The sequence below is a fragment of the Vigna unguiculata genome, chromosome 5 (assembly GCF_004118075.2).
Source record: "Vigna unguiculata cultivar IT97K-499-35 chromosome 5, ASM411807v1, whole genome shotgun sequence".
NCBI classification, from domain to species: Eukaryota; Viridiplantae; Streptophyta; class Magnoliopsida; order Fabales; family Fabaceae; genus Vigna; species Vigna unguiculata.
This window is the reverse complement of record NC_040283.1, coordinates 47616794-47629303: the sequence shown is the minus strand read 5'-3', so window position 1 is coordinate 47629303 and position 12510 is coordinate 47616794. Positions and strand designations below refer to the sequence as shown.

General features: G+C 29.2%; 1 protein-coding gene and 1 long non-coding RNA gene across 3 annotated transcripts; one reads left to right on the top strand and one right to left on the bottom strand.

The window, feature by feature from the left end:
• Positions 1–6614: 6614 nt before the first annotated feature.
• Positions 6615–10341, top strand: LOC114184410. Its single transcript, XR_003604589.1, has 2 exons — positions 6615–6701; positions 10117–10341. It is a non-coding gene; the product is annotated as an uncharacterized LOC114184410 (long non-coding RNA).
• LOC114184409 (protein ANTI-SILENCING 1-like) lies at positions 6699–12125 on the bottom strand. Of its 2 annotated transcripts, XM_028071720.1 has the most exons (11): positions 11845–12125; positions 11254–11636; positions 10476–10644; positions 9951–10291; positions 9589–9615; positions 8672–8764; positions 8131–8209; positions 7881–7971; positions 7671–7779; positions 7480–7596; positions 6699–7382 (listed from the first exon to the last, which is right to left on the bottom strand). In XM_028071720.1, exons 2-11 carry the CDS (start codon positions 11611–11613, stop codon positions 7317–7319), a joined length of 1452 nt encoding a protein of 483 aa, XP_027927521.1. In that variant the 5' UTR covers positions 11614–11636; positions 11845–12125; the 3' UTR covers positions 6699–7316. The 2 variants fall into 2 exon arrangements, 1 of the variants encoding a protein (XP_027927521.1); XR_003604588.1 differs by lacking the exon at positions 6699–7382 and having other exon boundaries at positions 7504–7596; positions 7671–7790; positions 11254–12125.
• Between the last annotated feature and the right edge of the window lie 385 nt (positions 12126–12510).

The following is a 12510-nucleotide window of genomic DNA, read 5'->3' as shown; positions in this document are numbered from 1 at the left end:
AATTTATGATAAAGATATTTGATGAAAAGAAATGGAGAATTAATTTCTATTTATTAAAAGTACCATATAAACAAGATAAAGAAAAAGTAACATGAAGATATTTTTTTTGGATAACTTGATTCACGCAAATACATTACTATTTAATAACTCACCATCACAAAATAAAATTAACTCAGGACCATCTTATACTTAAGAAAATTAACTATCATTTAAACTTATTATACGGCTTCTTAATATTAATACTAGGAATACAGATGTAAGAAAGGATGGTAGAAAATATCTGTATTAACGGATATTATGATAAAATATATAATGAGTACTAAATAAATATCTTTAAGGTTAAATTACTCTTTTAGTCCCTCTATTTGTCATGAAATTTCATTTTGGTCCTCATGTTTTTGTTGTCTCAATTTGATCCTTACTTTCTTAAAAATGATTCAATTTGGTCTTCACCGTTAACTTTGACCAGACGGTGTTAAGGTTAATGCCACGTGTCAATTTCTGGTTTTTTTTGAAGTTTTTTAATATTTTTTGATTTTTTTTTTGAATTTTTTTATTTTTGACACGTGTCATTTCACCGTTGTGCCACGTGTCAAAGTGATTCAATTTGGTCCCTATATTTGTTTTTAGTTTCAATTTAGTCCTAATTTTTGTAAAAATGAAGCAATATTGTCCCTCCTCCTTAGATTGAGACTCAATTTAATCTTTGTATACAACTTATGATGATATTCTTAATAAAATTGACATTTTTATTAAATATTTATAGAAATATTTTTAAATAATTTCTTTTAGTTTTATTATTAAACAAAGTTAAACCCCAAACTTAATTTCAAAAATTAACAATTTTGTCATCATATATAAAGACATCAAGTGTATCATATTATACAAACTTGGTAAAGATTAAAAATCAAATAACTTGTCACACATAAATTTAGGAACTAAATTTCAAGTTCAAAACAAAATCAAAGTCTAATGTTTTGTGTAGCATTTAAAGTTAATTTAAAATATTTATAGAAATATTTAATAAAAACGTTAATTTTAGTAAGAATATCACCATAAAATTTATAAAAAAGTAAATTTAGTGTCAATTTGAGGAAGGACAATATTGCTTCATTTTTACAAAAATTAGGACTAAATTGAAACTAAAAACAAATATAGGGACCAAATTGAGTCACTTTGACATGTGGCAAAACTGTGAAGTGACACGTGTCAAAAAGAAAAAAAATTCAAAAAAAATTCAAAAAAAAATCAAAAAATATTAAAAAAATTCAAAAAAATAATAAATTGACACGTGACGTTGACTTTAACACCGTTTGGTCAAAGTTAACGGTGATGACCAAATTGAGTCATTTTTAAGAAAATGAGGACAAAATTGAGACAACGAAAAACGTGAGGACCAAAATAAAATTTCATGACAAATAGAGGGACCAAAAAGGTAATTTAACCTATTTTTAATGAATAATCACATATAAACAGTACGGATATTTAATTACTCCTTTATTGATGGGTGGGTAAAGTATCACGATATTGATGAGATAATTTGACTTAGGGATACTCGCTACTCGCTAATAATTATTGGTTGTTTTTTTGAGTATTTTTTATTTATTTATCTAACTAAAATAAAATTATCAATAAAAGAATAATTAAATATTTTTTTCCTTAACTTTCAGTGAAAATTGAAATTATTTCCTTTCAAAACTTTGGATCAATCTAGTTGTCTATCTTTAAAAATGCGTGGAGTTATTTTCTTTAACCAAAGTTTGTTAAGTTTACTTGACGTTTCAAATATGTTTTTCAACTAACATTGAGTCGGAAATGTGTCAAACGGCATAAACAACTCAAATACTACAACGAAACATGTTTGAAACGTCAACTAAATCTAACAAAACCTTGTTGAAATTATTAAATTGACACATTTTTAAAGTTTGGAGACTAAATTAAGTCAAAGTTTCGAAGATAAACTAATTTTAATTTTTACTGAGAGTAGATCAAAAACATATTTAACTCGTGAAAAAATATTAATATGAAAGAATGGTTTAAAATTTGACTTCACATATTTTAATTTAGAAATATGAAATTGAACTTATTTTGTAAAATATTATTTTTTTAGAATTTTTATTTTGGCACAACTCATTTAAATTCACTTTTTAAAATATCAAATTTATTTGCACCAATATCAGTGATTGAGTAATTTGAGTTGAATTGTACTTAAAAAATTAAATTTTTTTTATCTAAGTTTATATTTTAAAGATTTATTTTTAAATAATTTTATTTAAAATTTAAAATATATATATAATATCTACGGGCATCATGGATATCCATGAGTATGAAAAAAAACCCACAAGTATTTTTACAAATACTCAGTGAATAATGGAACAAGTAACAGAACTAATTTTTTAGATGAGACAGATAATGCATTGAGACTGCCATATCTAATCTAACTCATTATTATTAGAAAATGATTAATCAAATAATACTATTAATAATAAAAATTAAAATAATACAATAATAATTATTAGTGCAATAATAACACCAAAACATATATATGAATCAAAGAATATTAATCAGACCCAACAATTCATATAACAATAACAAATAAAAAGTAGATAAGAGAGGAATAGAAATATTATAATACACACAACACTTTTTTTGGAAAGAAAACGTTTCTATTACACATGACAATAACACGTAATATAATATTTTAATTATATATTTTTTAACTTATATTAAAATATTTCTAACCGTGGTTCTCTCTATTATATATATATATATATATATATATATATATATATATATATATAATATAATATAAAATTCTAAGTCTTATATATAAATAAAAAATAACACTATATAAAAGTTTTTGTAAACTTAGTAACTTAATATTTTAAATTAAAAATGATATTAATGTTTTATGTAATCTAAGATATGTCTCAATCATTTCATTGATATTACATTTATGTTTATACCTAAATCTCTTAAAAAAACCTATCAATAATATCACAATGACTTAAACTAAAAGTTCCTATTGAAAGTATTTTTTGATAGAGGTTCTCTGAACACACTTCCTCATACTTGTGTTTAAAATAAAATTACCCTCCCGCACTTTGTAACTCCGCGATGAATCCCTCAAAAGATTAATGAAGTTTACGTGAATTTACATATATTCTTTTTTATGTTTAGGGAATTTGTTCAAATAAATTTGACATATAATTAACTTATTCTGTCTCCAAATAAAGTTTAACAAACATACTAATTATAGAGCTGTAGTGATTATACCATATTTTTATAATATTTTTTTTCATTTATTTAAACTGCTTAAATTATATTGTTACCATATTTTTATAATTATATATATATATATATATATATATATATATATATATATATAATTAAAAACTACTTTTATATAAAATGGTATTTAATTAAGAATATTTAACAAAAAATATTAATAATTTAAGAAAATATATTTAATTTGCGGGTACTGTGAATTATAACTTAAGAAAATTAAGATTTGATAAATGTTATGCTTCTAATAAAATATATATTGTTGAGTAATATAACGTATATAGTATAACGGCACTTATTATTGAATGTTTAGCTAGATGAATTCAAAAGGTAAAGTAATAAACTCTCATGTGTTTATTACGTTTCTAAACAAACTATAATAAATATTTATTTCTAAATTTAATAACTATTTTATATTACAGAAAATGAATTTTAGAAAAATTGTACGTTGCGAGGAAGAAAAATTAAACATAATTTCTGAGTGAAAATAACTAAAAAAATAATTTAAAAAGTGCATAATTATTTTTATACTATTACTAAATTATTCAATCACATAGCTATATATGGTCCAATCTAATTTAATCTTTTACTTATTTAAAAATGATTGATTCACCGTGTAAATTTACACCAACTAAAAAATGGAACTCCAAACTTATGTAGTTAAATACCGTAAGCATTACGGTAAATATTTGATTTTTTTTTTCTTTTTTTTTATGTTGTGAATTTTGTTTTACATGTATTTCCGATATTGATTTTGAATCAATCTAAATATACTATATAAAAATAATAAGATGATTAATACATTAATAAAAAAAAAGTCATAAACTTATTATCTTAATGTTTTTTATTGAAAATGATGTAATGATCTCTCGTATAAATTTGTTTACGATCTATTGATATTAATCTTCCAAAGTCTTCTACTTAAAAAATTCCTACATAATTTACATTTAAATAATTACAAAATCAATTTTGAAAAATAATACTGTTTAGAAATTTGTAAAATAAATTGATTTTTGTGTGTATTATTATATATCACTTGAGTGTAAGAGTATTTTTTGGAACAATTAATATGACTAATTCATAAACTAGGAAAAGTTACTTCCAATAACTTCAATAACATGCCTCTGAAACTCGAAATGACATTTTTAACAACACAAACACTATTGGCAAAAAAAAAAAAAAATGTTTAGAACTGTGAGAACACAAGTTAAATACAATTTTGTAAAAAGTGAAAAAAAAAAAATTGTTTTGAATGCGTATAAGGAACTACCAACGAACCTAACATTAGGGTGGTGTGACCCACTTTATGGCATCACACTGTCGTTTGGTAAATAATCCCTTAATTAGTAATAATAAGTTAGCGTAAGATAAAGTGATGCATTCCATTTTTTTTCAATCCTCACTTCCAATTTTCAATTCAACCCAAATGTTGTGTCTTCACTTTATTATATCACGAATTTAAGCCCATAAAAGCAAATAACATAAATAATAATTATATTTCTAAGGATTTTGATCGAAGAGATTGAGGAAAGCATAGAAGAGTTTTCATTGGCTGAGACGTGTGTATCTATCAAAATCAAAGTAACAAGGTTTAGATTTTGTTCATTAATTTGGAATATGAAGAAATAGAAAATCGTTGTCGTTAGAGGTTTTCTAACTACCACTCACCAACTTTTGTCACTTTCCAATAGTTCAAATAAATAATCAAGAACACGAGGTTGACGATGAATATGCCCAAAGTTCAGATTTCTTTTGTTGAAGGTGGAAAGTGAATTAAAGACATTGAATATTGGGAAATATTTTGGAATTAAATTGCAGAACGTATTGGACCTCTTGATTGTGTGATGAAGATGGTTGTGAAAATCTGTGATGTGGAGTGGAGGAACCAACGTGGCATAAAAAACCCTGAAATTGGTGAAAGGGTGTTATTGGCTGTGTTATGTGTATGCAAGTTGGTGGCAATAAATAGTTTCTGCATATATCTGTGTAATAATAATCACCTCTAATGGATGATCGAGAAAGACTGGTTGGGATGAAAAACAATTTGTGGGTTCGTAAGAGATTCTTTTGGAAAACTTTAGGACCATAATAATATGAGAGTCATTGGAGACTGTGCTGGGACCATACATATTTAATGGCTATGTTTGTTTTCTTAAAAAAGACAAAAAGAATTATTTTTTTGTACTTTTTAAAGTTACGATATAGTTTTTCATAAAAGAGATAATTAATATTTTTTAACAGAAGATTCATAACAAAAACCAAGATGTGGGATGAAATGTTGAGTTGCTTATTTATCTTTGTCCAACCGCGTGCTAAGATATTAAGTCCGGTCCACAAAGGTTTGTTTCACATAACCCACACAATGTGCAAGTTGACCCGCATAAAAATAAAATTGCACTTAATGTATATTTGTTACTTTTCTTTTGAACTTTTGCATGAGCGTTCTAAATTTTTGTATGAGTAGAAAAATCAAGTATTATATATTTTTTGATGTGCTAAATTTGAAGAATACATCGTGTATGTCAAAGTACTAATATGAATATAATAAAAATGTTGAATTATCAATATATCATTCAATCCCCAAAATATTTGCTTAATTTTATAAACTTGTTAAAATTTTCCAATTTGTTGAATATTGAAAATTTTATCATAAAAATTAAAAAATAAATAAAAAAAGTGGTCAGCCCACACTTATCTGGGTTGGCCAATCAAACCACATTTTGTAAGCCAAGTAGCGGGCCTAAATGAGCTGGGTCGATTCACAGTGCTACCCTAACTTTAACACTATAATGATTGGGTATTACTATTTGCAACCATTTTTAGTTCTTTCTACTACAAAAGATATATATATTTTTATTTTATCAGTTTAGGAAAATTAATTTCCATTATATATCAAATAATGAAAACTATTTTGTAAGATTTTTCTTTTATTGATAAATGTTAATCGTTAGTAATTTATTAGTAGAAGAAATAAACCCATAACTTTTCTCATCGTTTTTTTCAATTTTTATCATGAAATCAACCTTATAACTTCAGCTTCATTCCTGATGAACCATTTTCTGTAAATGAAAGGAAACAACTCCTAAATTCTAAGTTAGATAATCCAAAATCAAGATTTGATATTTCCGATTAGCTTTTCCATAATGAAAAAAGGGTAAAGTGATATTAAGAGAGAAGACCCATATTCTAATAGACAGGCCCATTTTGACAGTTGATAAACGTGTAGACTGTTTCTTCCTGCACCCCACTCAACTTAAATAGAGGGCCCAAATAAACTCGTATGTGGAAGGACTGAATGTATATTCCATTTTAAGAAGGAAAGTAGTACGGACGGAGTGAAAGGCGAGGACGGCGTCTGCATCAGTATTCAGTAGTTGAAAAGATGAGATTAAAGAGGTTCAAGTACCACAAACAAGGTATTCAGTATTCAGTACACTGATTCCCATGTATTATTAATATATATTAAGTAATTTGTACAGATAATCATTTTTCTAACCTTGTCTGCATCCCCTCCTGGTTCTTTCTTGTGTACTGATTCAACCAATTGACTTCAGTAATAGAGAACTGTGAAGAAAATAAACCATGATTTGACTGATTCGATTGCATGAAAAAGATTGAATTGTAAATGTTTTGCTGAAGAGAATTTGGGATAGATAACAGGGAATATACATGTAAAATTCTGTATTGAAGGCGGAAATTTCAATATTGAAATAGTGTCCAATTTACATCCTTCCATTCTCTTCCCCAGACAAAAACAAGAAAGCGTTGATGGAAAGGACAATTTCTATAACTGTATTAAGAAAATTCTGCATGTATTCACACATTTGTTCAAAATACTATATATACACTAAGCACAAAACATCACACCCAGTTGAGACATTGGAGTCGAGAAAATGTGTCAGCTTACCTACAAATTTCCTTGTATATGAGGAAACATAACCTAAACACAGCCCTCAAAATGGTTAGATTGCTATTGATCAATAAAAAGTTGGAAAACAAAATTCTTTGGAGCACGATTTGAGAATGTATGACTAGTCAGAAAAATTCCTGTCCATTCTAAGCTTGCTCTTCACATCTTGTATCTCCTTCATTTGTCGCTGCAATGCAAACAAAATATGTTAAACCAGCCACAGGAATTAGGCATATAAGATAGTAAGCGATGCATTGGCGACACGCAAGAAATAATTCTTCCACCTGATATAGTGCATCCCAACATGCATTAAACTTCGCATAATGCAGTAGCCATTCAATGGACATGGGGTACTCTATTGTATTGGGCTGAGAACAATGGGATGTTGATACTGCATTCCTCTGTAAAGGCAGGAAACACGCAATTTAAAACTTATTTTCTTGTAAAGGTAAATGAATGAATTAGGTAAGGCTACCATCTCCTGGTTTTGTCTTTGAAGCGCAGTTCTGTCAATGACCAAATGGCCAGTGAATTTTTTCTTCTTGTCAGGCTCACGGAGAGCTCCCTTCATGGCACTGACAATCCTGTAGAAAATCTATGAACAGTACATATTATGCAGTATAAAATAATGACTTAGAAAATCGACTTTGGAAACAAGGGGGGTTTTGCTTAAGAGATGCAATACCTTCCTTCTCCAAGACTAAGGCATCTTCTACTTAACTCGGATATTGCAGATTCAGCTTCACATTTTGTTTTAAAAATAACAAATGCTCTACCTATCAGTAGATGAGAGAACACAATAAATGGAGGATCTAAAAAGTCACAACATTTACTATATCCCACTCAATTTATATGTCTCATCATACAAATAAAAGAGCCACAAAAAACAATTAAAATGGGACTGTTCGGGATTTTAAAGGTATATCTGTAAATACCATAGTATGTACTGGAACTTGGGATCCATTCTATCATCCTTGCCTGAACCTTTACTTTGAGAGCACACCAAACAAGATCCTGAACAAGAATTGAGGAGAAATAAATTTAAAAAACTAGACACAGGCCAGATTAATTTAAATCTCAATTACTTGATAATTGTCTATTCATGCATAGCACATCCTCACATAACATATAGGTCATTTTAAATAGGACAATAATCAGAGAACCTGATGGCAAAGGTGTAATGAAATTGATCTAAGTTTTGTTATTTAAATTTTTATATCAACACATAGATTATTTCAGTTTCAACTAATAGAAGAGTTTCCCTCTTCATTTGTCACATTGCATACAAATCCACAACTGTTCCTGTGTCTACTGATGTTGAAATTTCCATACAGCTGGATGACAATTTTATAGGCGTGTAATCTTTAAAAGTTCAATGCACAAATAAAGAAGGCAAGTAAAAATATAAAAAAGCTCTCTTCAGTCGAAAGTAAAAAACAACTTAAGAATTTGATGTGTAGGATGGATCCAGTATACCTCCACTTCATATGATGTGTAGGATGGATCCAGATTATTCAATAAAACTAAGGTATCCAATTCTTGAGCTCTCCGCAGTCTTTCATCCCAAGGCTACAAATGCAATTAACAACAAATCAAGCATACCAATATTATATCTGTACTATATATATGGCTTGACACAGATAAGAACAGGAATTTTTACAATGATTAATAAGCAGGAACTCCACTTCATTCATTTTGTTCCATTATACAATAAACTTAACAGTTCAAAAATAGAATTGTTTGATTTGATTAAAGTGATAATACTAACATATACTTAGAAAGTAAAATAACAGTTTTATCTAACAATTTCTTAATTTCAGAAACTAAAGCGACAGCACCTACCATGTTTAGGGACCGCAGTGGTTGTTACTCCCAAGAAAAGCAACACTTATAAAATAAATCTAAGTAGGATTAGCATTGCTTATTTCAAACCAACCTAGGCAAGTGTCACTGTGCTAAACGAGAAAAAGAACATTTAAAAGTGGCCACATGCAATTGTTATAGAGTGACTAACAAATGTTTTATTCAGTTAAGTGAAAGTTATGGCACACAAATAGTTTGGTAAGTTATGATCAAGATTAAAACAACTAATTCGTGCGAGGTTTTTTAGAAGTTACATTATTTAAATCTTGACCATTCATTTAAATTTGTACCGTCCAGATTTACTTTTTTTTATCCTCATAAAAATGTCTCTCTCACTAGATATGTTGCATATATCTATGTTGTCCCAGTGTCCTATATTTCAGACCTTAGCATGTTAAAGGGTTCATGACATGACTGTACTTCCTAGGCCTAATCAAGGAAGAACACATTTTGTACATTAACCCAAAGCTTGAAAATGATAAAAACTTAAACCACAAGTTTACAATCAATATCAAGAAATAAGAACTCACCATTTTCTTAAACCACTTTCTCTTGTCCTGCAACAATGAAATCAAGGGTTCACAGAGGATTAGAACTATGACTAGAATCATATTTGAAACCACATCTAGTTACACATATGGATACTTGCTCTTGTTACCACCAAGGTTCTCAATATCTTTATCTTGCTTCAGAAATCTAGTCTGTCTGGATCTCAAGTTAAATAATTTATATCAAGAAAAAGGGGCAATTTTGTACATGAACTCCTATCATTGTATCAACAATAAATAGGGGAAAAAAAAATATATCATTGCGTTTGATTCCTAACCTCATGTAGGATGAGTTGTCATAACTTAAAATGAGTGACAACTGACATGGAATTTTATGGACTTACTGCATCTGGTCTTTCAACTACATCAATAATCCTTTTATCTGCGTTGAATTTTTCGTCCCGTTTGATTTCTACCTTCTTCTCATTAATTTTTTCTTCTTTAGGAGTCTCGCTACTTTGACCAATGTTTGGCTTCTCTTCTATAATCTTCCTCTTTTTATATGGATAGGAATCTGAAGAATGCTTTGGGAAAGTATTCTCAGAAGTTCTCCCTTCAGCTCTATCGTTAACTTGACAATGTGAGATAGGATAAGTCTTGGTCACAATTTTGGGTCTAATATCTGTCCCAACATGTAGATGGTTACTGGTTTGATCAACCCTTCTCTTGTTAAAGAACTGCTCCACTGCATAACAGTAATACAGTGTGCTAAGGTAAGTGCTAACTCTAATTTAAGTTGTCTAGATGTTGCTGTATTATAAAAGTTCAGTAATTGCTCTAGATCAACAAGCCAAATAGTTCAATGTGACGTGAACAGTTTAGTTTTAACCAAAATAACAGGCAACAAAATATAAGACAAGGATAATGACCTTTAACTCCATCAATCTCATTAGTAAATTTATCAATGAGTACACGCCTTCCAACATCAAACGTGCAATTGAAAAAGTAGTCTGCGTTGTTTAATTCCGTTTCTGATGGCTTGGGATTTCTAATGTCCTTTGAAGTGCAAACAACATTGCATTTTCCAATAATTGATTCCTGAAAAACAAAATTTTAAATGAAGGAAAATGAATCAACAAACTTCTTTAAAATGACAAAGATTCAATTTCAACTATATCAAATGTTATAAAAGAAAAAGATATACTAGGTCCTCCTAAAATTACATAACAGTGCAATAAAGCAAACCAAACTGATAACCATTTCAAAACTTCAAAAGGCAGTATGGCTGTAGACCAATGCACATGCTTTCAATCTTTTTCTTCCCCTCTCAAGTTCCTTTTAAAACTAGCATTCTATATATATCGCAACTGATACATTATTTTATAAGCCTCTTTATAAATTATAACCAACCAAATAATGATACATAATACTCATTTCAGCAATTGTCAAAAGATTGATTAAGAATCATTTTCAACCAACCAAAATAAACTAATACCCATTAACTTCAAACAAATAAGCTCCTGATTTCGTGTTATCACCTCACATTTGGACCCCTTAAACCTCACATTTAACTAAAATAACTCTCCAGGATAAACATTCACGCCAACTCAATCTTAAACCATAACCAATTCAAAGCAATTAACACTGCACGTGATTAATATGCAGCAGATAGTATCAGGAGTTCAAACAATTAATTAATTAAATTACCAGGTGGTTCATATTGGAAAGACCTGTGCCCTCACCAGATGCCAAAAATAACTCATTCCAACAGGGCTGATAATCTCCGAGAAAGTTACGAATTTCCATGGGTCGGAAAAACCAAACAACTTTGATCATCTTTTCACGGGTAGGTCTCTCGTATATCTTGATAAGCTTGCCGATGTTAGTTTCAACATTACTTGTAGAGAACAAGTAGACACAATCATATAGAAAATACTCCACACCATCGTAAACGAAGGACTCATAGTAATGAGTGTCCTTGTTCTTCACACCAACTCCCCTCTTCTTGCCCCACTTAAAATCTATCACTTCTCCAACATTTGCCGATGATGATAATGGGCGTGACATCTTCTACTCACAAATGCAAAAACCTGGGACATAATAAATAAATCGCATACTATTTAAAGCAATGAATCATAAGAAAAACAGGATAGGGTGAAGATGGAAGATGAACAGTCAACTAAAGGGTAAGCGACAAAAGTGTAAGAAGAGAAACTTAAGAATTATAAAGAGGAAAAAAGGATTGTTGAGGAAGAAGTTAAAGAAAGAAAGCGAGAGTGGTTTCGTTGGTTCACTAACTCTCTCGCCAAAGAAGTAGTGATGTTTTGTATAATAGAAAGAAAGCTTAAGTTGAGTGAGTGTGTAGACTTTGATTGGCGTTAAGTGCTTCTTCCATTTGAAGAAAACATGCACAACACAATAAGCGTTTGATTGTTCAGAGTTTGTTAGAAGAAGGAAATGGAAATGGGGTTTGCATGTTTGGTTGATGAGTGAGAGTGGAGGAAGGTGGTAATGGAAAACCGAAACGACGTCGCTGCTCTTTGTCCAGACTGGTAAAAGTACAGGGCTTGAGTTGACTAGTCGTGTAAGCATGGAGGTCGTGAGGTGTGGGCAATAACTGTATTTCGAATTTCCTTTGCAAGATTTTATCGTTTCAATCCACTCTGCAATTTTTTATCTCACCCACTATCATTCTGGTTATCATGAAAAATACAATTTTTTTTATCCGGGAATAATACAAATATATATTGATAAGAATATGGTCTTTATTTTACATAGATGGTAATTAAGCTTTTGAAATTATTTGTAAAAAAGTATTTAAACTGATTAAATTTTCAACTTAAATTGAAGCTACTTTACTTTATAGGTGGAATATCCGAATATCTATTTTATTTTTCATTCATATTCTTGTCTGTATTGTATTGTGATTGAAGTTGGCAGTAGATAGGATGAAGTCGTTCTTAA

What these genes read in the sequence shown, in the direction of transcription:
- LOC114184409 (XM_028071720.1), bottom strand. Translation starts at nt 11,613, where the DNA reads ATGTCACGCCCATTATCATCATCGGCAAATGTTGGAGAAGTGATAGAT. An exon ending in TAGTTGAAAGACCAGATGCA is followed by an intron (nt 9,616 to 9,950) that starts GTAAGTCCATAA and finishes TCATTGTTGCAG; the next exon opens with GACAAGAGAAAGTGGTTTAA. An exon ending in GAAAGTGGTTTAAGAAAATG is followed by an intron (nt 8,765 to 9,588) that starts GTGAGTTCTTAT and finishes TTGCATTTGTAG; the next exon opens with CCTTGGGATGAAAGACTGCG.